This window comes from Zootoca vivipara, chromosome Z (genome assembly GCF_963506605.1).
Source record: "Zootoca vivipara chromosome Z, rZooViv1.1, whole genome shotgun sequence".
NCBI lineage: Eukaryota > Metazoa > Chordata > Lepidosauria > Squamata > Lacertidae > Zootoca > Zootoca vivipara.
This window is the reverse complement of record NC_083294.1, coordinates 21,839,263-21,864,501: the sequence shown is the minus strand read 5'-3', so window position 1 is coordinate 21,864,501 and position 25,239 is coordinate 21,839,263. Positions and strand designations below refer to the sequence as shown.

At 42.9% G+C, this 25,239-nt stretch overlaps 1 protein-coding gene across 3 annotated transcripts in view; it reads left to right on the top strand.

Annotated features, from left to right (window-relative positions):
- Nucleotides 1-25,239, top strand: part of LOC118084151 (vascular endothelial growth factor receptor kdr-like) — a 200,096-nt gene that overhangs the window by 119,760 nt on the left and 55,097 nt on the right. For all 3 annotated transcript variants that reach the window (XM_035113499.2, XM_035113500.2, XM_060270643.1), the window contains exons 12-17: nucleotides 5,047-5,155; nucleotides 13,448-13,741; nucleotides 17,861-18,007; nucleotides 22,208-22,333; nucleotides 23,377-23,483; nucleotides 24,609-24,744. In XM_035113499.2, the coding sequence (XP_034969390.1) occupies nucleotides 5,047-5,155; nucleotides 13,448-13,741; nucleotides 17,861-18,007; nucleotides 22,208-22,333; nucleotides 23,377-23,483; nucleotides 24,609-24,744 (919 nt within the window). The remainder of the gene's footprint in view (nucleotides 1-5,046; nucleotides 5,156-13,447; nucleotides 13,742-17,860; nucleotides 18,008-22,207; nucleotides 22,334-23,376; nucleotides 23,484-24,608; nucleotides 24,745-25,239) is intronic.

Below are 25,239 nucleotides of genomic sequence, written 5' to 3'. Positions count from 1 at the left end.
TTTATCCCCAGCATATCCAGGTAACACTGGGAATGTCCCATGTCTGAATTCCTGTAGAGCTACTGCTAGTCAGCATAGGTAATAGATGGATCAGTGTTCTGAATATAAGGTAGTTTCTCATGTTCCACACTAATCTTTATCAGACTCCATTTTTGCAGGCCAAGCACTTCTGATTACAGTAGTGTGTCATAAACTGGAAACAGGAAGCTTTTGTTGCTAGTCTTCATGGTGTAATAGCATTGGCACTGCCCAAAGGCTACACTTTTATGTGTGAGAAGAGGACACATTACAAAATTCACAGTATGGTAGTGTGTGTGTGATTGCTTAATTGGCTGCAAATTACTGCCTCAATCCTGGGATGGGGAACCTGTGACCCTATGGAAATGGTTGGACTACAACTTCCTTCACCGCTGGTCTTTGGTCATGTTGACGGCAGCTGGGATGGTTGGAATTCCAACAACATCAAAGGGGAGGCAGGCTCTCCATCCATGCCTTAATCCATAATTCAGGACCTCCAGTAATTATAATCAGCATAGCTCTGTCAGTGTCTGCTTGCCACAATGGCTATAGAGAGTCTTCATGCTTGAAGGCAGTCTTTCTCTGGGTGCAGTGTGCTGGGGTTAAACAGCAGGGGAGAGGGAATGGCTTTCAAGCACTGCTTGTGGGCTTTCCAGAAGCAATGGCCTGTCCACTTCTGAAAACAAGAAGTGGGAAAGAAGCAGCTTTGGTTTGATCTTTTTCAGCATTTGTGTTTTCTTTGCTTGCTTTTATCCCACTCTTCTCATTATTTGATTATCTTTCTCTGCACGTTTAAAAAACGTGTGCCTTAAAGTTGTTCCAAAGAGATGAGATTTGAAAGAAGAATCCCTTAATCCCCAACGGCAGTTCATGGCCAGACACAGATGGATTTCATGGAAGTGGGGCTTCTCCAACCCGAGGTGGTTTTTTCCAAGCACCTAAAATAACAGCTGGGGTACATCTGTGCAAATATCTGCATTATGTAGTCATAGGCAGTTTATCGTTTGGGTTAGTGCAGGCCATATCTGGACTGAGGGGGCGTAGACACACATTTTGACATTGCATACAACCCTCTGAGCATATAAACGAGGCATAATCATGTTTTGTTGTTGTTGTTGTTTTAAAAAAATCTTATCAAATCAAACACCAGGGTCTTTTTAATTGCAAATTTGCAATTTAGTTACAATATTTTAAGTGATGTGTCTGAGTCATTCTTAGAGCTGCTTCCTCACTGGGAAATGGCTGTAACTCACTACCAAAGGAGATGTTTTGCATGAGATGTTTCCAGGCTCAGTCTTCGGTGTTTTCAGGTAAGACTAGGGAAGATATTTGTCTGAAAACTCTGGAGCTCCACAGCTGATCAATGTACAAAGTCCTGAGTTAGGTGGACCAATGAACTGACTTGGTATACAGTGACTTCCTAAGTTCCTTTTTGAATAGAGCAAGGAAGGTTGGAATATTAATTTATTTTAGGGGAAGAGCTGCAGCTCAGTAACTGAAGGGTATCTGCATGCAAAAAGATCCAGGTTCAATCTCTGACATCTCCAGTTAGGGCTGGGAAGGACTCCTGTCTGAAATGTTAGAAAGCCACTGTCAAGTCAGTAAAGATAAAAGTCACATCTAGTCTGACCCTAAGCCATTTGCACCGCAGAAAAGTAACCGAACAAAATGTGAAAGGAGTTCCTTGAGAACCAGGATGATCTTAGGGGGCAGATCACCTGTAAAAGGCCACTGTGGGCTACACTGTGCTCTCAAATACCCCATTGTCTATCCCTTTTCTAAACTGAAATCAAGAGTGATATTCCAGATAACCTTTGAGCATTAAGCACATTCTGTATCTTTTGATTGCAAAGCAGGAAGTGCCTGGCTTCTAAAGAAGCTATCAGTGTTGACGTGCTGACCATTTCCATATGAATTCAGTTTTCTGATTTACAAATTTTAATATGCTGGAAAGGGAAATCCACATATAGGTTTGCTCATGCACACATATAGCACCATGTGCACAATGATATTCTGGAGACGTGTGGCATTATTTTATTGGCAACTGAAAGAGGACCTGAGCATGCAGACAACTAAAACCTTTGCATTAGACCCCTGCCAAGATAACTTGATCTCAGGGATTTATGCAGGGATTTATGCAGAAGAAGAAAGCTTGAGTGAAAGGCTGGCACATAATCATTTCAAGGGATTCTTCTTATTAAAAGATAATCACTCTCAATCTTTCATTTCCCCACTGAAATCCTGCAAATTTCTGGGCTCAAGAGTTGTTTGCAAGTAAAGGCAGTTATGCAGCAAATGGATTTGGTGAATGTCTGCCAGTGTTACACCTTTATTTCCCACACAAGCATGGAGGGCATGTAAGATATATGTCTGTTTCAATGCCTTTGTATCTCTAAACATCTGTTTGCATGTGTCTTGGGAACCTGGTTAACCCAGACAGGCTAATGTGGGTAAAGGTGGTCCTTCAAGTAACTTGGTACCAAATTATTTAGTGCAGGGATAACCAACAAGGTTCCTTCCATATGTTTTTAGGATCTTGTGGTGCCTCTTCCTGGGCCTCATTCTCAGTAGCATATATCCAAACTTGTTGAAAACCATCATCACCCCTGACGCCCACAAGGAAATTTCTGGGGCAAAAAATAAAATGCTCAGACACATAGATCTGAAGTGCAGACCTGTGCCTCAAAAGATTGGGGCAAAAGGTATGTGTGGATAAGTCCCCAGCCCTTTGAACCTGTTCCTTGTAGGGGTGATGTACCAAATTTTTCGCTTACAACTTACAGCAAAAAGAAAACACACATATTTTGAGGTTGAACGTGTCAACCATTGACAGCACACTTTTTCACTATTTGCTAGTCTCTTGTAGTGTATAGGAGAAAATCTTCTTCTTTAGTCTTTGGGGAAATCGTGTGAAACAACCTGCTGTGGTCCATGTTCTATTATAAGATGTCACAAGTTATCATTGCAATAGTTGGGCCAGTTAACAGGGTGACTGTAATTCAAGTCAGGCACAATACCTTCTTCTTTTGCAGACTTTGCATTACTCTTGCTTTCTTGACATCCTCTTCTTCCTATGTGTGTTTTCAAGAAATGTATCAAATTTGTAGTAGAAGCACCACATTCAGCTCCCTCAGTGGTGTTAGCTTCAACAAAAGTACAGTCATATTCTTGTTCTTCAATTGCTTTCTGTGAACAAAGGTATTTCAGGAAGAACTCTTCTTGCTTTGCCTGCTCCTTAGCTTTCTCTGCCTTTCGTTTGCGGTACTGAGCTACAGGTGGTCAGTTTTTATCAGCCGTAGCTTACTAGAAATATGTAACATAACCTCTGAGCAACTCTATGGTCTTTATCTATTTCACGTATACATAAAGAACAATTCTAATTCATGAATTACTTCAAAAATGATAAAATTCTTCAAAATATAAAAGTCAAATATTCAGTAATTTATAAGATATAACAAAAACCAATCTGTATAAAACTGTGCCCCTCAAAGGTCAGTACTGCACTCCTCCGAGGTCTGCACCTTGGGTGACTGCCCAGTTGGTCCCATATTGCAGTTTGGGAGTCAGAGTTGGGTGTCATGTTTGGACCAGTTGAAGACCATTGGTGAAGTCCATGTATTGGTAACTTTGAGGCTAGATTACTGCAATGTGCTCTATTTGGGGCTGCCCTTGAGCCTGGTTTGGAAGCTCCAGCTGAAAAGTTAAGCTTAGTTTTTGCTACAAATGCATTCAAGGTGAATGATTTACAAAGAGAGAGGGGGAACATACTGTACTCTGTATATTTGGTGTAGGATGTTAAAGAAAATAGCCAGAGATACTTTTTTGGGGGGGGCAAAGATAAGGCTTAGGGGAATTCTCACATTCAAACCCTGTCAGCAAAAGGGATCTTGGTATCCAGAACAAAATGACTTGAGACCCTCAGGCAAAATCCTCATCCCATGCCTATTCAGCAGAGGATCCACAAGGGAGGAAGTGACTCACCAGGTATAATTTCCAGGTAAAGAGGGACCTTGTGGTTCCTCTACTGTGTGGAAGCGAACCCTCCCTGCCACTTTGCTGCCGCCACCCCCACTCCCCCAAAGTAAGGCTTGTTTTGCCTGTGGAAAGGAGAAGACTTGCAAGGGAAGGCTGACACATCACTGGTGTAAGCTTGGATTTAGATTAGTAGAGAGATTCTCTCTTATTTCATCTGCCTGATATAGTCTGAACTCCTTTCTTGACCCCTGCCCCTAGTTCATCTTCACAAGCCTAACATAACATAACTGGATTGTGAGATAGAACCAAGAATCAGGTCGGACGGGAGGATAGACCATATCATATAAATTTTAAAACAAATTTAAAATGACACAGAAGAGGGAAATACATCTCGAATCCCAACTCCTTCTCTGGCAGTGGAATGTCTACTCAGTAGTAAGCTCCATTGAGTTTGATGGGACTTACTTTTAGGTAAGAGTGTATAATAGCCTTCCACAACCTGGTCCCCTTCCAGATGTTTTGGAATATGATTATGATGCTCTGGAGAGCATAAGGATGATGACGTCTGGCCTAAAACTGCAAAGTTTCCCTAACTAATGTGGATCTTTTAGCTCTAAGTTGCATTGATGAAAGTGTGAAATCAATGTGTGACAGACTGGTAGATGTGTGTAAGAAGCGAGCAAGATGGGAATGACCTCAGCTAGAATCCCCTCTTTCAAGTAGAAAACTCTTGGAATTTTTCATCCTTGCTGTTACCCTAAGCTAGGCCCTGTCTGCACCACCAGTTTCCTGAGTATCAATATTTAAGTAAAGTAGATTAACCTGCACCTGACCTGTAGCTGAAAACATCTGAGGATCTGTAACGGTATCACTGGAAGATGAAATTTGCCTTGCTTGGACTAAACTTTATTCCTGTCCTCCCTTGACAATGCCTCTGCTGTTCATCCCCCAAAGGTGACTCTTGAGCCCTTTGTGTGAAAGATTCTGCAGATTGGCTTATTCCATGACATCTAAAAGTAACCAGGCTGTCTTTTCTATTTTCCCACGTGGCAGATCATAAGCACCCTGGAAACCACAGCAAGCAATGTCTCTGGGGTCTATTTCTGTGTGGCTTCCAACAAGGTTGGCACAGAAGAAAGAAGCATTAGATTCTATGTCTCAGGTAAGATACCAGTGCACCTTCACACCTTATATTCTGGAAGCACATCTGCAGCTATGCGCATATATCCATGCATGCATACATGCATTGCAGGTTCACTGGACACCATGGCTACTTCAAAATATGGGATACTTGCTAGGGAAATATTGGGGTTCAGTACCCTGTGGATTCAGCCAGGGTGGTCAATAAGAGCCAGACTCCAACTGTAAGTCAAGCAGGATGTTGCATTCCAACATACTCTCCCCATGCAGATGAAGCAAGTTGGACGCCAACAGCTGAAACACACTTCTGTTTCCATTAAACATACATTGTGGCATAGTTCAAAGAGATATACATGGCAAGAGTAGGAATGTCCCACTTCACAATAGCAAGGTTGCAAAACAGGGTCTTCTGTGGCAGAAGCTATGTAATCTTGTCAAAGGTGCCTGTGGTTATCGGTTTAAACAGATCTTACATTCCACTCAGCCCAGAGCTGCAGGGGACACACATGCATGGCCACCTTGCTTACAAACACATTTTTGATTCTTAAATCCATTAATACCTTCATAGCTTCCATTCCTCCCCACTGCCACACAATCAGCAGCTCTCTTCCCATGGAAAGAGCGTCCATATGCAGAAGGTGAAGTTTGGCTGTGCTGCTTGCCCTACCTGCAAAGTTATGACTGCCCCAGGCATCTATGTTGAATGTTGAGTCTCCAATGAATCGGGGGCCCTTTTGGCTCCTGCAGACGTTATTGCTGAGCCAGCTCCCAGCTGGTGCAACAGAGGTGCCTGGATCAGACCCTTCAACCCACCTGGCAATGAACTGGCAAATCCTAGGCTGGCCCAACTCCACCTCCGAAATGTCCTGTTTTAGAGTCCTACTCCATCTCAGAACCTCCACCAATCAGCAATGCTCTCCTTCACTAGCAGAGAGGAGCCTGCCCTGAATCCCAAATACATACACACAGCCAGCAACATCAGTATGCTAGGATTTCTCCCTTAAGTTAGGAATGTTGCAAAGAAGAATCCTCTTGTACAAGTCCCATGCAATATGAATGAAAAGGGTGGAGAAGAAATTCAAGCTCATTTGCATCTTATGAGAAATTCACACTTCTTAAATCTAGGAAAAATAGCACTGTGCCCAACCAAACAACATATACGAACATACAGTATACATTTTTGGTGAAATGTGCATAAAGATGCATGTTTTGGTGAAAGTTATTTATAAAAATGCATCGTATTAGAGGACATTGGGGATTTTTAAAAAGTACATTAGTCAAAAGTGCATTAAAATATGCTTGTTAGGAGAAAGTACCACAAAAATGCTGATGAATTCGCAAGCTGATGCAGAAGTATGGTGCATTGAATTTAATATTGGGAAAATGAGAATCTTCGAGAATCAAACTTGCCAGAATTGTGCATCCCTAAAGCCTGTCCGACTAATTTTACTGGAGCTTGCACAGAGGACTTTGCTGTATGATTGTGTCCCTTGAGGTTTGCTTGATTTCCTCACACAAAAGTTTAAATGTCCTACCTAACAGACATAAGATAAGATTTGCTGCCAGATTCCCAAATGGGGACAGTTACAAACGGTTGCCCCAGGCAGTTTGTCCTCTCCTGACACATTTATGAGACACATGAAAAGGGCCTGTGCTTTTTCAGGCTGGCAAGGGGGCTGTTCTGTCCATTCTCACTGTAAGCAATGCAGCTGCTCTGCGGAAGCTCAAACACAGAACTTGCAAAAGCACAGAGGGTTTAAATTATGCAGTTTATTGTGCAAAGGACAGGAAATTAAAGCCAATTAATTCCTTGTAAAAACAAATGGAACCAGACTTCCTTTTTGATATATACTGACAGTTTACCTTTTCTCATTGGAATAATTTATATGTTTATGTAAGGAATCCTGGGCACTTGAGCTCCCAAATTGCAGCAATAGCAATTAATAAATACAGTAACTACATCTGAAAGCAAATGCTCAGCTACTTTTAGAAGATGTCACATAGTACATGCTTTACGGTGGTGAGTTGTGTGTGTGGATTTTTTAAAGGCTGTTTGCATCTGTTCAGTGCAAGGATATGAATTACCGTATATTTTATGTGTCTGGACAATGTAAGCACAGACATTCAACAAACAAGCAAAGTGAAGATGCACTCTCAAGCATGGCTGCCAAGTTCTCCCTTTTTTTAAAGGGAAATTCCCTTATGCTGAATAGGCTTCCTCGCGAGAAAAGGGAAAACTTGGCAGCTATGCTCTCAAGGTGAATCATCCTCCTTAGGTATGGTATGTAGAGTGACACAAGAGGTTTTCACATTTTCCAACTTTTCACATAATAGGGACACCGTGTTCAATCTAGCCTCCCCAACTTGGAACAATCAATATGTTTCCGACCACAACTTTCATCAGTACCAGGCATGCACAGGATGGGAATTATAGTCTGAAATACCTGTAGGACATCGGGGTGGAGAAAGCTATTTAATTAATTAAATATTTTTGGGTTGATTGTCCAGATGTTCCTTTTGGTTATGCATTCATGACAGTTTTGCTCATGGTGCCATCAGGGTGATTAACCACAATCTTGCTTTCAATGCTGCTGGTGCCTCCAAAAGTTTTTTTTTGGGGGGGGGCAATCATGCTGCTTTGTTTCTGATCAGTGCAGGTCCCATAACTTTCTGCTGAACTCCTGTAGCTTTTCATACCACAGTTTCCCAGGGGTGGGGTGGGGGGTTGTTCCACTTTTCTGGTGCTATAGTGCAAAACTGCCCCTCTAGACAGTGACAAGGAGGTAACATTAGGGAAGCATCTCAGCAAACATGTGCCCAAAGAGGCCTTCCTTAGTGCCCGCAATGCTACTTCTCCACTTCCCTGCTGAAGTTCACCTCAAGAGATGCATTATGTTACAGCCAATAGAATAGGTTGTGGTGGGTGGGTAATGCCCAAAGAATTTTATTTGGTTTGCAGATGTGCTCACGGTTCCAAAACATGTAGTAGATGCGTAACTTTGGCAAGCTCTACACACCCACCCTCATCCCTTACACGTGAGGGAAAGCCTTTTCTAAGATGTCGTTACAGGTGTGTGCATTATCTCAAAATAAGTAAATTCTGCTTTTTGGCTTTATTTCACAATATTATGTTATTCACCTGCAAACATGCAGACATTTTGATGAATTAATTTGATTAATCAACTAAAACCCATACATTAACTCAACTTTCTTTAATTGGGTGTCAGCCCTAGAAATAATTGAGAATCAAACTGAATTAAATTGCATCTGACAAGCACTTAAAAAATAAAATAAGTTGAATGTAGCCCTTGAGCTTAAAAATGTTCCCCACTGACTGGCAGCAGCTCTCTGAGGTTTCTCCGGAGATGCTTGTTATTGATCTTTAAGCTGCTCTCTCTGGAAACCTTTTCAGTTGAAGAGCGGAGTTAAACATGCTTTGATTTATTCATTCATTTCAGAGTTCCAAACTATATCTTTCCCAGCAAAATGACCCATCATGCCAATTGCTGAATATCACTTGGAGAATTGCCGTATTTTTCCGTGTATAAGACACCCCCATGTATAAGATGCCCCCTGTTTTTGGGGACTCCAATTTAAGAAAATGGAGGGGACTGCCCGTAGTTGTTGAGCTTTTTTGCCGAAAATCACTCACCAGACTGACAAACGCTGCCAATCACATGCGTCACAAACACCGCAAAGCGTCTGCCCAATCAACACCAGCAGCTGGCAAGCAAACACACAATTGCAGCAGTGGAAGCCAATCCACAGCAGCCCTTGCGACAGCCACTAATTACCCACCCAATCGCTGCTGACAACCTCCTCCTCCTCATGGCTGCAAACAATTGCCCATCCCCCCTCTGCATAATAATAATAATAATAATAATAATAATAATAATAATAATAATTTATTCCCCAGCCAGTCTGGGCGGCTTCCAACAGAAAAATAAAACACAGTAATCTATTAAACATTAAAAGCCTCCCTGAACAGGGCTGCCTTCAGATGTCTTCTAAAAGTCTGGTAATTGTTTTCCTCTTTGACATCTCTTGGGAGGGTGTTCCACAGGGCAGGCGCCACCACCGAGAAGGCCCTCTGCCTAGTTCCCTGCAACTTGGCTTCTCGCAATGAGGGAACCGCCAGAAGGCCCTCGGTGCTGGACCTCAGTGTCCGGGCAGAATGATGGAGGTGGAGACGCTCCTTCAGGTATACTGGACCGAGGCCATTTAGGGCTTTAAAGGTCAGCACCAACTGTACTTCTCCGTGTATAAGATGAGGGTTTTTTACTCTAAAATAATGTTCAAAACTGGGGCTCGTCTTATACACGGATAGTACATGGAGGCACAGGTCAATTCTGTGTCCAGGGCAGCTGTCTATCAGCTCCATCTGGTACGCAGGCTGAGACCATACCTGCCCGCGGACTGTCTCGCCAGAGTGGTGCATGCTCTAGTTATCTCTCGCTTGGACTACTGCAATGCGCTCTACATGGGGCTACCTTTGAAGGTGACCCGGAAACTACAACTAACCCAGAATGCACCCAGTGACTGGGAGCGGCCGCCGAGACCACATAACACTGGTCCTGAAAGACCTATATTGGCTCCCAGTACGTTTCCGAGCACAATTCAAAGTGTTGGTGCTGACCTTTAAAGCCCTAAACAGCCTCGGTCCAGTATACCTGAAGGAGCGTCTCCTCCCCCATCGTTCTGCCCGGACACTGAGGTCCAGCGCCGAGGGCCTTCTGGCGGTTCCCTCGCTACGAGAAGCCAAGTTACAGGGAACCAGGCAGAGGGCCTTCTCGGTAGTGGCACCCACCCTGTGGAATGCCCTCCCACCAGAGGTCAAAGAGAATAACATTTACCAGACATTTAGAAGGCATCTCAAGGCAGCACTGTTTAGGGAAGCTTTTAATGTTTGATGGATATCTGTATTTTAATATTTTGTTGGAAGCCACCCAGAGTGGCTGGGGGAACCCGGCCATATGGGCGGGGTATATATGATAAATTATTATTATTATTATTATTATTATTATTATTATTATTATTATTATTCCATGCATTCAGCTGAAGGCCTTGGCAGTGTATCTTTACATACATGTGGCAAACATGGTCATGGACCTGCCCCATGTGCTACCATTCATACAAACAGAGCCTAGTTACAATAGGGAGTGTAAGAAGGCAGGAATTGCCACTTGTCACAATTAGCATTGTTTCTATTCTGCTGCAGTTCATTTTCTGCCAAATACTACATTATTTATCCCAGATGCAATGCTCAAACCTATAGACTTATGATACCTTCTGTTTGGGGTAAATGAAGATGCCTGCAGCAAAATAGCCATTTAGGGGCCTAATGGGGTGTGCAGTGAATGGCAACATGCCCAGATCAGGCCTAAGAGTAGAGGAGAAATTCTATTCAGTACACATTTAAAGGTGAGCTTATGCAAATTGCACTTTCTGATGCAATACATGAATCGAGAGTCCCCCTTCAAAATGTGCACTTCTGCAAATGTTGCACTGCGGTTCTCCAGCCAAGTAATGTGTACAAAAATGCATATACAGGTGTAAAGTGTGCCTGAAAATGCATATATTATTGAAAATAATGTGTTAAAAATGGATTATATTTGGGGAATTTGCTTTGTAAAAATATGAATACAGTCATACCTTGGATGTTCAGCTTCCAAAAATAGTTCACTTCAGGGTTTGTGACGTTCGGGAGCCAAAACGTTTGGGATCTAAGCTCTTCGACTTCCAAGGTACGACTGTATTAGGACAACTTCACACAAAAATGTTGATGAATTTTCATGAGGATTTTTTTTTTTAAGTCACGAACTAATGTGGGAATATGGGGGAACTGAAGACTGTAAAAGAAAGAAAGAAAGAAAGAAAGAAAGAAAGAAAGAAAGAAAGAAAGAAAGAAAGAAAGAAAGAAAGAAAGAAAGAAACCGAGAGAAACTAAAATTGACAGATTCACCAATCTCAGTCAGGCCAGAGAGAAGCCATTAAGAGCTTGCATCTGACTAACTTGGCATTGTCTAAATATTACTTTATTTTAGTTTATTTTTTGGATGATGGTTTCTTTCTAAAAGTTTCACACTAGTTTTGACTGCTGCTTTTACATCAGATTTCCATGTTATTTTAGACAAACATTGCAGGTAGCTATATTGATCCATTAGGGTAGAAAACAAACAACATTCCAAAAGCATCAGTAGCGTAATATCTATTATTAGGACTGACTGAAATGTTGTGAGCGAGCTTTCAAGTCCCCTTGAACTGGATTTTAAGCCACAGAGGAAAAGGGGCAGGGAGAAAGATGTTGCTACTGGACGTGATCCCATTCTGCAGTTTGTAATCATCACAGGACGGAGTGGAGCGAGTGATTGTGCAGCTTTATGTACTGCTCTTGGGATGAAGAAGCAATGGCCACACTTCCTTTGAAAATAGAAAAGCCAGCAGTTATTGAGAGCTGGTAATCAAACACATGGGGCTGTTGAAAAGTCATAAAAATAAAGTACTACTTTACAGTGCAGTCCTATATATACTAACTACTCAAAAGTAAGCTCCATTGAGTTCAGTGAGACTTACTCCCAGGTAAGTGAATATAGGATTGGATTCTTTGTGCCTTTTTTTCATTGAGCTTTTATCATATAGTTATTGTTTGACTTTAACTGTAAATTTATTACCTTCAGTGTTTTATTTTAGAGGAGCAAGCCATAAACTTGCTTGTTAATCGCAAGAAAATAACTGAAAATCCAAATTTAGACCAGGAAACAATACCTTTTCATTAGCAGGAGGCGCTGTGGGTTAAACCACTGAGCCTAGGACTTGCTGATCAGAAGGTCAGCAATTCGAATCCCTGCAACGAGGTGAGCTCCCGTTGCTTGGTCCCAGCTTCTGCCCACCTAGCAGTTTGAAAGCACATCAAAGTGCAAGTAGATAAATAGGGACCACTCTGGCAGGAAGGTAAACGGCGTTTCCGTGTGCTGCTCTGGTTCGCCAGAAGCAGCTTTGTCATGCTGACCACATGACCCGGAAGTTATCTGCGGACAAACGCCGGCTCCCTCGGCCTATAGAGCAAAATGAGCGCCGTAACCCCAGAGTCGGACACGACTGGACCTGATGGTCAGGGGCCCCTTTACCTTTACCTTTATCTACGAAGTAGTGAGCAAGATTTTGAGTTTTGCTGTGGTCTTCTCTGGGATAAATGACTAAAATGACTCAACACACATACACAAAAGGGTTTTATGTCTTAGGTGGGAACCTTTAGCAGCCTGAGGCCCACATTCCCCCATGGGCAATCTTCCAGGGGTCTACATGATAGTGGTGGGTGGGACCAGAGGCAAAAATGAGCAGAGAAATGGAGGTGTCTTGGGGACGGACATGGTCTGGAGAAAGAGCCAATGGCTGGATAGAGAAGCCTGGAGGGTTGTATTTGACCCCCAGGCTTGACGTTCCATACTCATGTTTTAGGTAGAAGAAATGGTGGATGCCCAGTCTGCTGTTAGTTTCAATCCTAAAAAGGGAACAGAGAAATCTATGTGTATGGAAATGTATTAGTCTCAGTTCAGCAGCTGTAAGGATAATTGCCAGGTAATTTCAGACTATAAAAAATTGGTTAAGGCCTGGCTCCATGCGCAGGTGCCTTGAATCTGCCCCCATCAGGATGTCTCAGCAAAACCAAAGACCACCAACAACATTGTATGGGTTAATATTAGGCTACAAGTTTATTGATGACAGATGTGAGTGAGTTAGGCTTGGCACTGGGTTAGCCACCATCACCTCCAGCCCACCTGCTGGAGGGATACCAGGGGTCAAGCTGGCTTGAGGGGAATTTGTCTCCCAAGAAGTGATACCCAGTGGTGCAACAGATGGCAGCAGGCCGCAAATACCTCATCACCCACATAGAGGGTGAGTGAATATTGTCAGAGGCTGGGGAGAGTGTTTGGCAACCAGCACGTGCACACACGCACACACAGTTTCCCTGTCCCCTCCCATTTGTAGCATTGTTCAGGTCGAACTGCATTAGTCCATATGCACTTCATTTGGTAAAGACCATAGCTTAGTGGCAGAGTATCAGCTCTGCATGCAGAAGGTTCCAGGTTCAGTCCTTGGAGTCTCCATATAGGGCTGGAAAAAGACTCCTGCCTGCTGAGACCCAGGAGACCCACTGCCTGTAAGTGTTGGCAATACTGAGTTAGATGGACTTGTGGTCTGCGTCAGCTTCCTTTGTGCCATTGCTTTTTTATCGTTTGAAAACAAGAAGTCACCCATCTTCTCAACTGCATTTCAAGCTTGGTTACAAGTGTTCTCCTCCCCCCCCTTCCAGATGTGCCATCCCAACTACAGACTGAGCCACAAATCACAGCCATTGTAGCAAGCAACGTCCAGTTGACCTGCAAGTCCTCCAAGTACATCTACAACCACCTCTCTTGGTACAACCCCACCTTGCAGGCCGTTCCTGATGCTTTGATGCAGAAGAAGGTGGACAACTATTCCATCTACTTGACGTTGGGCCTTAAGAATGTCTCACAGGCCCACGCTGGCCTATACAGGTGCAGAGCCCGAAGCCACCCAAATAGCACTGAGGGGCTGGAGAAAAACACCATGCTCAACATCAAAGGTGAGTCTGGTAGGGAGGCCAGATTTCCCAAGGGAATATTGTTGAACGGGGTCATACCTGGGCAGGTCAAGGGATTGAAAATAAAACTACAGATATCTTAGAGTCATTATGCATATCTGTGGAATAGTTGGACTACTGTGTATCATTCTAGTACACAGTGGCCTCACCTCAGAAACGATATCATAGAGTTGGCAAAAGGTTCAGCAAAGGGCAACTCCCCTATGAAGAAAAGGTACAATAGGGATTTTTTTTAGTAGAAAAAGCTTGGGTTGAGAAGGATTCGACAGAGGAGCATAAAATTATATGTGGTGTAGGGAAGAGGTGGACAGGGACAAGTTTTTCCTCATTATCTCACAATATTAGAACTCAGGACCATTCATTGAAACTCAATGTAGAAAAATTCAAACAGAAGGTGGTGCTTTGCACAGTGCATGTCTCACTTTTCTGAAATCCCAGACAAGCAGCAGAAATACAAAATAAAAAACAGCAAGAGGTTTTGTCAAGGTCAACCTCAATATATGTCTGATATATTGTATTTGGCTTGGTGGGTCACAAGTTGTTTGGCTCTAGACTTTAGTGTGGAAACAAATAGATATGAACATATGAGCACCCCTTGATAGATGAGACCAGAGGTTCATTTAGTATAGTAACCTGTTTCCCAGAATGGCTACCTAGATATTTCTGAGCAGTGCCCTTGAGCGGTGGAACACCGAGGAGCAGCTTCACACCACTGGCAAGATCACATGAGATCTCACTGAAATCTCACAAGAGTTCTGAACCTGGAGGCCTTCATAAAGCACATCTGTGCGTTTCATGGTGTAAAAGGTCTGAAAACCATAGCTCTTCTTTCCAAAAGAGCCTGTGGTATTAGCCTCATAATTGAAGGAATAAATATATGGCAGTGGACTATGATAAAGACTAAGGGTGGCATCCAACAAAGTACATTCACTAGCACAATAATTTCCACATGGAATAGAAGCTTCTTTCTTCCTCTTTCTCCTCTCCCATGTGCCCCCATGCCCCTCGCTAATCTGATCTGGAAGGTTGAGGGAACCCTCAGAATAGATATGGGGTGCATGGGGAGAGGAGAGGGAGGGGAAATTCATCGTTTAACCAAAAGTACTTTGTTGGATACCATCCAAAGAAACCTTTAGGAGACAGATAAAGGGAGATCCAGATTAATTCTTTCACATCTTGCAATTTCTAAAACTTGGTTTGTGATTTTAATGAACGTTCATGATTATCTAAGCCAGGCATCCCCAAACTTCGGCCCTCCAGATGTTCTGGACTACAATTCCCATCTTCCCCAACCACTGGTCCTGTTAGCTAGGGATCATGGGAGTTGTAGGCAAAAACATCTGGAGGGCCGCAGTTTGGGGATGCCTGATCTAAGCCTATAAAAGACTCCTGCTGGTCAAAGGGTCCTTGTCAGATTTCTTAACATACCAAGAACATACCATGAAAAAAAGAAATTCTACACATCTCAGTTGTGCCATCTTTCTAGGCATGGTATTAGTGAGTGAAGATTTTCTCCACTTGACCTCAAAGAAAGCAGGAATGGGTATCCTTCACCGCCACCAGTTGCACCCTGGTGTCCATTCAGTTTATGCTAGTTAGGGGGGGACAGTGAAAATTGGGTGATTCTCCCAAGTTCAGAAGTCAACAGAGAGTCTTGGCTCCCAAACAAATTCATCCATGCCAACTACAATACAGGACTGTAGCAAATGTCCCCAGTGTCCAGCCTGAAGGTCCATGAGGCCACCTCCTTGCTGGAGCAAAGTAAGTCTGTGTCTTGTCAGTGCCTGGATGGGAGACCTCTGGGAACAACATGTACACTGCCTTGGCTTCCATGATGGAAGAAGATGGGATATAGATGTAAGAGAATAAATAGTAAAATATATAAAAGTGGGAAGTGCAGCCCCACACTAATCTGAATGATTAAAATGTGACAAGCAAGGTTAAAAAGAGCTGCTTCTCTCTACCTGGCCACTTGATTTGCTGTGACGTTCTTTGAGTCAGAGAGAATTTCTCCAGCAGAGCAAATGGAAAATCCAATTCCAGCTTTTTCGGAAAATCCAATTCCAGCAACAGCATTCTCCCTGTCAGGATGTTATTATCTGCAGCCAGGTGCCTCAAAACACTTTACTTCAAAGAGCTGTGTCTGTCATTCGCTTGAACCAAAATATTGTACCGTGTTTTCCTGAAAATAAGACACTGTCTTATATTTATTTTTCCTCAAGAAGACACACTATGGCTTATTTTCAGGGGATATCTTATTTTTATTACACGTCCAGCCTCACCTCTTCCTTGGCGCCCTCCAGAACTGCACCTATCACGATGTCTTATTTTTGGAGTATGGCTTATATTGCGCAAATGCTTAGAAATCCTGCTATGGCTTATTTTATGGGTATGTCTTATTTTGGGGAAAACAAGGTAGCTGTACAGGTGAATTTATTTATTTATTTTTTAAGCAGTTGGTGATTTTCTCTGTCAGAGTGTTGAAAAAGTTTAGGCTGCTCAATCATTCCGTTGTTAGGGAGCAATCGTCAGCTGTGCCACCATGGCTAAAGCGGGGGTAGGGGACCTGTAGCCATCCAGATGTTGCCTCATCGGCTACAGCCAACATGGCAGATGGATGACAATATTTACTGTAGTCCCAACAACATTTAGAAGGCCACAGGTCTCTTAATCCTATAAAACCAACATGGTGTTCACCATTAAGACCTGGGTGGGAGAACTTGATAGAATTGATCTGACTCATCTTCCTACTCAGTATGATATCAACCCTGACTGGAGGGTGGGATGGGATGGGACAGAGAGGTGTTGCTGCAGTCCATAGGACATAGGTATCTGGTTGGACACTTTGAGAAGAGGATGCTGGGCTAGATCGGTGTCTAACCTGATCTAGCATAGCTCTCATAGTGTTCTTACACCCTTGGGCTGACATTATAACTGTTTGGGGGACGGAGGGCAATCCCAATATTTCAAACAGAAAATTTTATACTGGATCATCTGGTATAAAACTAACAGTTCACATCCACAAAGTTCACATCTTCAACGTACCTTGAAAGCACATGGCTTCCTCTAAAGAATCCTGGGATTTGTAGTTTGTTAAAGAATTCCCAGCTGGGAATTGTCACTCTGTGAGCAATAAACTACACTTCCCAAGATTCTCTGGGGGTAAGCCATGTGGTTTAGATGTGCTTTAAATATGTATGGTGTGGATATGACCCAAATGAATGCATAAACGTGATACTATTTGGAGAAGGAAAAAGAAAACTTTCAAATCTCAACTAGTCTTCTTGAGGAGTGCCAGTTTCAGCTGTTGGCGGGGAGTCCTTGAGGAAGTCACCCACCGCTGTTGTTTGTTTGCACCTCCCCTCTGGGGCAGAGGAAGAGTCAGGTGAACAAGTAGGTTGCAATGGTAAACATGAGACGCATGTACACAGGGCTATTATCAGTGGGGCTCCTGCTGCACTTTGGGCCCTTGGCAGGTGTCCTACCATACCAACCCCTGGCACCAGCCATGTTTCTGAGGTTAAAATACAATAGTCGAGGCAGAAAGGATGAAAAGTATAGACAACTGTGCTAGATTGTCTGGCAAATACTGGTAGGAGAAGTAAATAATGCTTCCTGGCATCTGTCCATGATACTTTCAGCATACATTTATTTAGGGTGGTGGTCATCTTCACTCTTGTTTTTACAGGACAAAACTGACTCTGCATTCTTGTCGTCCCAATATTTGGCTCAGGACCACCTCCAGTGAGCATGTGATAAAACTGACACCTGGGCTGAATTTGTGGCCTGAGGACGTCCTCTGAGCAAAAGCACTTAGTACATGCTTCAGCCACATTATCTGCAACCATGAGAGCTACTTTCTATTATACCGTATTCCTCTGAATTTTGGAGGATAGCCTCATCCAACTATTCATTCCTAGTTTGGTTGGATTTTAAACTGTGCTGTGTTTTTATTGATGTGATCTTTTTGTATCCTTTCCTCTTTTCTTTCTTTCTTTTTTGCTTTCCATGCATTAGAGACTTTGTATTGGTATAAGGATGGAAATGCAGGTCTTTGGTGAATATGTGGTCCTTAAAAGCGTTGCTTCTTTATATTTGCAGCTAAGACTGTGCCTTACATTATGGAGAACTTCACAGACTTTGAAGTTAATGTTAGTGGGAAAATTGTTCTGGAGTGCAAAGTAAATGGGACACCCAAACCCACAATTGCTTGGCTGAAAAATGGCTATCCAATTGCACCTGCTTCAGGTGAGCTTCTGTTTCTCCAACCTTTGATTACTGTAGTGGTATTTGCCTTTGATTAACTTCAGAGACACACTTGCATCTGAAACCTGGAGAACTGCTGCCAGTCAATGTAGGCAATATGCTGCTCTGCATAGCTCATAACTGGGTTAGAAACACGGCTTACTTAACTTTTTAAAATAAAAGGATAGAGTAGAAAAAAGAGATTTGATCCATTTATTTTAAAAAAGCATTATACAAGCATTATATATCATAAGCATAAATGTCTCTAGCAAACATTACTAGGTTGTCAAATATACAAGTCATCCTTAGTGCTTCTGCTTATTAGGGTTGGCAACTTACTAAAACCATGTGTAAAAAATACAAAATGCATTTTAATCATGACAATATGACCCTCGACAGACAGAAAAAGAGAGAGAGAGAGAGAGAGAAAGAAAGAAAGAAAGAAAGAAAGAAAGAAAGTTATCCAGCCCCACCACTATATAACAAAGAAATCAGAACAGCAGGTTTCATTCTTTTAACTGCTGGACAACATAGTTAATATTACTCCTGATGTTCTGCTTCTTTTGCCCACTTGGTCTGAGCTCAGGGATGAGGAAATGTTTTCTGTGCAGTTGTGATAGTTCTGGGATGCTCAGCATGCTAGCTATAGTATAGGCCACATCCAGGAACCCACACCTGTTCACTTCAATTCAGATAATGTCATTGTCCTGATACTGGCTTCATGAATCTTGCCAATTTAATGAGTGTAGGGTGTCTGGAGCATCTGATGGCATGAACTTAACTTATGGCTTGTCCATGCTTCCACTTGTTTCATGCCTAGAAAGCACAGGTATGAGTGGCTTTGCCCCTGCCCTGCCACTTTCATCCAGAAAAACACTGTCTTTGGTGCTAAATTGGAGAAAATGGAAATTCATGGAAAACCTGATTGCCAGTTGTTCTGTTTCAGCACTGAACTCTGGGTTTTCCCCAGGAGGGTGGGGGAAGCAATGGAGCAAATGGATAAGCCCCATATCATATGCAGTGCAAAATATACTAAGAAGTAACTCGAATGCTACATTGGCGAGCAAGTCTTAACTTCCCCTTTCATTTCAGCTAGTCTGCCTGACCTTTAGAAAGGGGTGGGTGCATGAGAGAAGGAGACATATGGTCATTTGTCCTTCACAATCTTCTTTTTATAGATAAACACTGCTCTGGTGATCGTGTGTGTGTGTGTTGTAACTGTTGCTAGCTGAGAGGTATCCATCACAACCATAACCCAGAGAAGGGGTCAGTTTGAGGCTGAAAACTTGCAGGGCTGATACTAGTATTACTATTATTTTATTTATTTATCTCCCACATTTTCCCCAGACCTGGGCTCAAGGTAGCTTACAGATAAGATAGAAACAAGTAAAAAACAGAAAAACCATTATTAAAAAGCAAATAAACGCTAATAGAATTAAATCTGTCTATATTTATCATCTATCTACCTATCATCTTTTAAAGACACAGGTTATTGCAATGAAAACATCACCAGCCCTTTCCTTAAAAAGTCAGTTCCCAAAAGTTCCCAGATTTGTTCAGTACCGTACTTGTCCCAGGGCTGGAATAAGGTATGTGTATTTTAGGGGTAGTGAAGGTTCTAAGACCTTCTAAGACTTTGTTGGTCTTAGAACATTCACCCTTTAGAGACATTTGCCACCCATGTCTCAAACTAAGGCTTGATTAATTTGTGTTTTGCAAAGATGCATATTTTTCTCTGCTCCTCATCAGTGGCTGCCCCTATGTCTTTAATTTTCCTTCATGGGTTAGGCAGAAAGGGATATATAATTCAGATCAGGCTGTTCTGGCCAGAAACCCTTTACAGCTACTGAAATTTCATAAATAATTCCAGAGGGACAAGCATGTAACTCATCCAGCCAATGGAAACATGAATAAAATATCTGGAGGGGGGGGGGACACACACACCTCAGGGTAAATATTTCAGCATTCTGCATGGAAACTTGCACGCAGAGCTTATGTTAACAACAGCCGCATTCACAGGCAGGACACGTTACAGATCTAAACCCTATCCCCCTTCAGTCCCAGTGGGTTTTACCTGTTTGGTGATGATACCTCCTTAGCAAAACAAATTCACTTAGAAATCCCCTGCATCAGCAGGGAAATTAAAGATGGCAGGTTTTGCTTGGTGTCTGCACAGGCCAATGGGCTTTTCCATAGTGTGCTTGTAAAAAGCTTCCAGTGCTACAAAGGGTGAAGTATGTGAACACAGAGAGGCCTTGCCTGTTGTAAGGAAATTTGGAAGAGTGGGACCCCTGTAAGTGGGGGCCAGGGCAACCCAATGTCCGGATGGAGGGGAGGACTTGTGCTCACTGCAGCAGCTTCTCCAGGAGCTGCCCTGCTAATTTCATTTCATGCATTTTAACACCTACCACTTAATATAACAAAATATCTGAAGGGTTCACACATGTTACAATCATAAATTCACAGTCCTTCACTCTTCTCCTAACAACGGACACTTACTCCAGCCATTGAGAATCATGCCCACAACCCCCTTTGTAGTCTGTACCTTCTGTTTCTTGGTCATGATAAAATATGGCCAAATGTTGAGGTATGACAGACTAAACATATTGTCCCATCTTATTTAGAATGGTCCTTCATTGAAACTACATCTTCTAGAACAGCCATTCCTTCATTGAGTTCTATTAAGGCATGGGTGGCTTATGGGTGGCCCTCCAGATGTTACTTAACTACATAACTGGATCAGGCCAGTGGTCCATCTAGTTTAGCATTCTGTTCTCACAGTGGACAACCAGTTACCTGTGAGAAACCTACAAGCAGGACCTGAGCACAACAGCACTCTCCCCTCCTGCATTTTCCAGCAACTGGTATTCAAAAGTATTGCTGTCTGGCATTCAAAAGTATTGCTGTCTGCAGCGGTGGAGGCAGAGCATACCCACCTGGCTGCCCTCTCCTCCATGAATTCTTCTAATCATCTTTTAAAGTCAGCTAGGTTGGTGGGCATCATTGCCTCCTGTGGGAGCCAGTTCCATAGTTTAACTATGCACTGCTTAAAGAAGTACAGTACCTCCTTCTATTCGTCCTGAATCTTCCAACATTCAGCTTCACTGAGTGTTCATGAGTTGTAGCAATATGAGGAAGGAAGAAAAACTCTCAATCCACTTTTTCCATTCCATGCTTAATTTTTAAACTTCTGTCATGTCACCTCTTACTCGCCTTTTTTCTCAACTAAAAGGACCCAAACTATAACTTTCATAGTACCTGATCAGTGGCTATGCTGGGTGCAGCTGGGGGGGGGGGGTAATTCAGCAAACATTTGGAGAGCTAGCCTGGCTCTGAGGGCCTCATGCACCTTAAAGTTTTTAGGTGTGCATTCAAAATGGTTGCTTTTTAGAGTGCATCAGAATGCACTAAGTGAGAAAGTGACGAACAAAAGTATCCTTTTACTGGGGGGGATGGGGGACCAAGTATTTTGTATTTATTTAATCCTATTTGCAAATCACTTCCTATAAAAAGCTCAGAGTGATTTAACAAGAAAAACAAACCAACCAACTATAATAAGAATTAAAAACAATTCCATATATAAAAACAATTTTAAAATAATTTTGTATATAAAAGCAATTTCACATCCAATACAGATTGCAATAGATTGGCAAAGAATTCCTGAATCCCAATTTTCTAACCATAGCTGCAGCAAAATGACTCCCCTGCTGCTCTAAATTACACTGCCAAAACGAAGAAAGCTTGGAATGGATTTTTGTGTGGAAGGACTGGGAGCTCAGTTTCACATTCTGAGATTCAAAACAAATTCCTGAGCTCTCTTCTTCAATTTGGTACTTTTTTGCAGCAGGCCTATTCCTTGCCTTAGATGTAGTACAAATTGTGGGTTGGCGTGAGGGGGGAGCAGGCCTCATATGATCCTATACATAATACATCCAGCTAACAGGGTTTCAGAAAGCTGAGAGAGCAAAACTCTTCCTGAGATGCTGGGGAGCTACTGCCAGTCAGAGCAGACGGCCCTGAGCAAGATGGTCCAATGGTGTGACCCAGAATAAGGCAGCTCCCTTTGATTTCATGTTCCTTTACACTTCCAAGCACTTTCTGTGTGATGTTGCCAGCAAACTCTAGATGCCAATTATATGTTGAAAATGCTTCCATGAAAACACTCTAGTACGTGCTAAAACTACTTTTCAATCCATCCCTCAGGAATTTCCATGGAAAACAACACCCTGGTGATTGAGCGAGTGAAAAAGGACGATGAGGGTCACTATAAGTGCAAGGCCATCAATGAAATGGGCCAAGACAGCACCCAAGCATTTATTAAAATAGAAGGTGAGATTGCAAGAGGAAAAACCTTTGACAGGCTCAGTCAAACATTGTAAAGATACCCTAGATGAGCTGCAGTGAGGATGAGCTGGACCTGCAACAAAATGTTGCACAATATCCTTGCCTCCTAGCAGGAGTGTTTCTGGTCATTCATGCCAGCCAGATAATGCTCTCCTCCAGGTATTCCAGTCCACCCCCACACAACACACATATTCTCACACTAGTGTTCTGGATCACTCTACTCCCTCATGCCCTCCATACTGTAGCTATTGAGCATATCCAGTCTTCATTGGGTTGTTTTTCATGCCTTTTGTTTCTTGCTCCATAGGCTTATTTAGGATGCAAACCTGTGGCCCCTGGAAGGGTGACCCAGAGGCCATAAGATACAACAGAGCATCTGCTGTCCCTTAGTGATGCAGAAACCTCCAACATACTGGCCCAACCAGTATCAGAGGCCAAAAGCGGTGTCTCTTAGTTTCCATTTCCAAGAACACAGGAAGAGCCTCTGCTGGATCAGGCCTGTGACCCATCTAGTCCAGCATCCTGTACTCACAGTGGCCAAACAGATGCCTGGGGGGAACCAGAAAGCAGGATTCGAGCACAAGAGCACTCTCCCTTCCTGTGGTTTTCAGCAATTGCTATTCAGAAGACTTGCTGCCTCTAACTGTGGAGGCAGAGTGCAGCCATCACAGGCTTAGTAGTCATCAATAATCCCAGTACCCCAACAGACATGCCTTCCCTGTAAACTGAGAAGTAATTTAAATTGCCACCTGCCAATATTTTTCCTTCCTACATGCTCCCAATCCATATAAGATCTTTGTTCTACGTACCACTGTATGAAAGTGACTCCAAGCAACATCCAATCTAGCCATCTGAAGCCAATCCCTTGGTTTGCTACACGAATGAGCATTTTAATTTTACAAGGTGTTCTTTTTAGTTACCTGCAGCGGTGATCATTGTGTCTGGACACATGTGTGATTTCTGGAATGTTGTGCATGGTGCAGTGGGAAACACTTTGCTGTAAGTGAATCATGTATTTCTTTTTCCAGGCTCCGAGGAAAAGTCCAATATTGAAGTAATCATTTTGGTTTGCACTGGTTTAGCAGCCACCCTCTTCTGGCTCCTCCTCACCCTCTTCATACGGAAACTGAGAAAAGTAAGAGGATCTCTGAAATGTTCCAGGCTTTTCTTTTAGATACCAAAATTGTTCAGAACAGGAATAGGCAGCAATTCTGCAGATAATAATCTGTGGCAGGGGTGGGGAATCTCAGGCCTTGGGGTGGAATACGGCCCTCCAACCCTCTCCACCTGGCCTTTGAGATTCTCCCTAGGCCATCCTCCTTACTGGCACTGTTCTGTGACTTCCTTGAGTGCTTTTTCCTAGCTAGAATATGTCCTTCAACTGTGGGTGTAGAAACCTCCAACTTTTGTGAGAGCCTGCTGTACATAGATATGAGCCACAGGTGTTGCTCCACCCCCTGCTGGCATTCCCCCCCCCCTGTAAGGGTGCCTGTTACAGAATGCAGTCATGAGATAAGAAGTGCTCCCTGCCCCCCTGGTCTGGGTTTTTGTTTGGTCTGACGCACAGCTTCCAATACTCACACCTCCAAGGATTAGACAGGTGGTGATTGGGACAGGACCTTTTCTGTGGTGGCACACATTCCTCAGATAGATTTGCCTGGCAGCAAATTTACTGACTTTTAGGTGCCATGGTTAAAACATTATTCTCGCATGCATTGGATTGGCAATCAGCATGGCTTTATGCAGGGTGTTGGACTAGATGACCCCATGGGCCCTTTCCAACTCCACAGTTCTATGATTCTAATATTGGTTTTTCAGCTAAGTATATTTATTGGGGGAGTTTTAAATAAAAAAATTGTATTTTTATTTAATATTTATTAATAGTATATAATATATTAAATGATATGTTTATAATCATCACCATTGTTATTGTCATTATCATCTTAAATATTTAATAATCATCTCAAATATTTAACCATCTCAGTTATTTAATCTAATATTTATTGAGCATATTTAAAAAGTCATCTCTGGTTACTTGCCTGGAGATGTATTTATTTAAACTTTGCTGGGGTGACTAAGTGAATGCGTATCTATATTTATAAGTCTGTGCTCATGTGAACAGAATGCAAACTGAACCAAAGCCATGATTTTGGACCAGTCGTTTGCTCACATTGTTAGACTCCCTCTCATTTAGTTTTGGATCCAGCGGCCATTTGCCACTTTAACTGGGGATTCCCCCCCCCACCTCCGTTCTTTACAGCCAGATGCCACAGATATTAAAACAGGATACTTGTCAATCATAATGGATCCTGAGGAGATGCCGCTTGATGAGCAGTGCGAGCGTCTCCCATATGACAGCAGCAAGTGGGAATTCCCAAGGGACCGGCTGCGGCTAGGTAAGTGATGTGTATCATGTCAAGCTTCAGAAGCAGGAGCTTAAGCATTCTGAGAACCACAGCCTAGGTCAGGAGTGGATATATTTCAGGCTTGTAGGACACACTTTTGCCAGAACCCCAAGGTCCACCAGTCAGAGCTGTGTCCCCCAGGGGTGCGGAAAATACTTCTGAGCACATGCTCAGCCCAGGGGTTTTATTTCACTATCATTAGTGACCTCACAGTTCTGTAAAACATAAATGTACTCCTTGCTCCTCTTTTCCTTTCTGCTCGCCCTTACATTGCAGGGGGTTGGACTAGATTGGAAGGGGTATGTCCCTTCCAACTCTACAATTTTATGTTTCTATGAGTATCCATCTCAGCAGTGCAATTTAGAAAAGGGGGAGGCTTTCATGTTGCCACTGTTAAGTAATGGGGAGTCAGAAACGCTTGGTAGTCCACTGCAAATCACTCAGATATCTACCGCTTGATCCCAATCTACCTTCTGCTGATGCCTC